The sequence below is a fragment of the Penaeus monodon genome, chromosome 21 (assembly GCF_015228065.2).
Source record: "Penaeus monodon isolate SGIC_2016 chromosome 21, NSTDA_Pmon_1, whole genome shotgun sequence".
Classification (NCBI taxonomy): domain Eukaryota; kingdom Metazoa; phylum Arthropoda; class Malacostraca; order Decapoda; family Penaeidae; genus Penaeus; species Penaeus monodon.
In genome coordinates, this window is record NC_051406.1 from 22,828,425 (window position 1) to 22,828,741 (window position 317).

The 317-nt window shown below is 62.8% G+C and overlaps 1 protein-coding gene across 1 annotated transcript in view; it reads left to right on the top strand.

The window, feature by feature from the left end:
• LOC119586612 overlaps positions 1 to 317 on the top strand; it is a 51,882-nt gene that overhangs the window by 33,739 nt on the left and 17,826 nt on the right. The window contains exon 13 of the mRNA XM_037935361.1: positions 66 to 299. Within this exon, the coding sequence (XP_037791289.1) occupies positions 66 to 299 (234 nt within the window). The remainder of the gene's footprint in view (positions 1 to 65; positions 300 to 317) is intronic.

The window sequence follows — 317 nt, forward strand, 5'->3', positions numbered from 1 at the left end:
AGCTTAAGGGACATTTCTGCATATTTAAACCCCTCTCACCGCCCACCACACACACACTCCTTCAGCCACCTCGTGCCCCCCCGCCGTGGGCGTCTCCCCCACCGACATCTTACACGCCCACCTTCATATCCCACTGAGTCGCGCCCCAGAGACACTCCTGAACTTCTCCTGCGTGGGAGCGATGAGGAAGCTGCGAGAGCGAGACGGGGAGAGGGTGGCCCAGGGTAGTGTGCGGTGCGGCTGCGACCTCAGCGGGACATCGCCCCTGTGGGAGAAGGCGATCGAGCTACCCTGTGTAGGTGGGTCTTTGGGTCCGC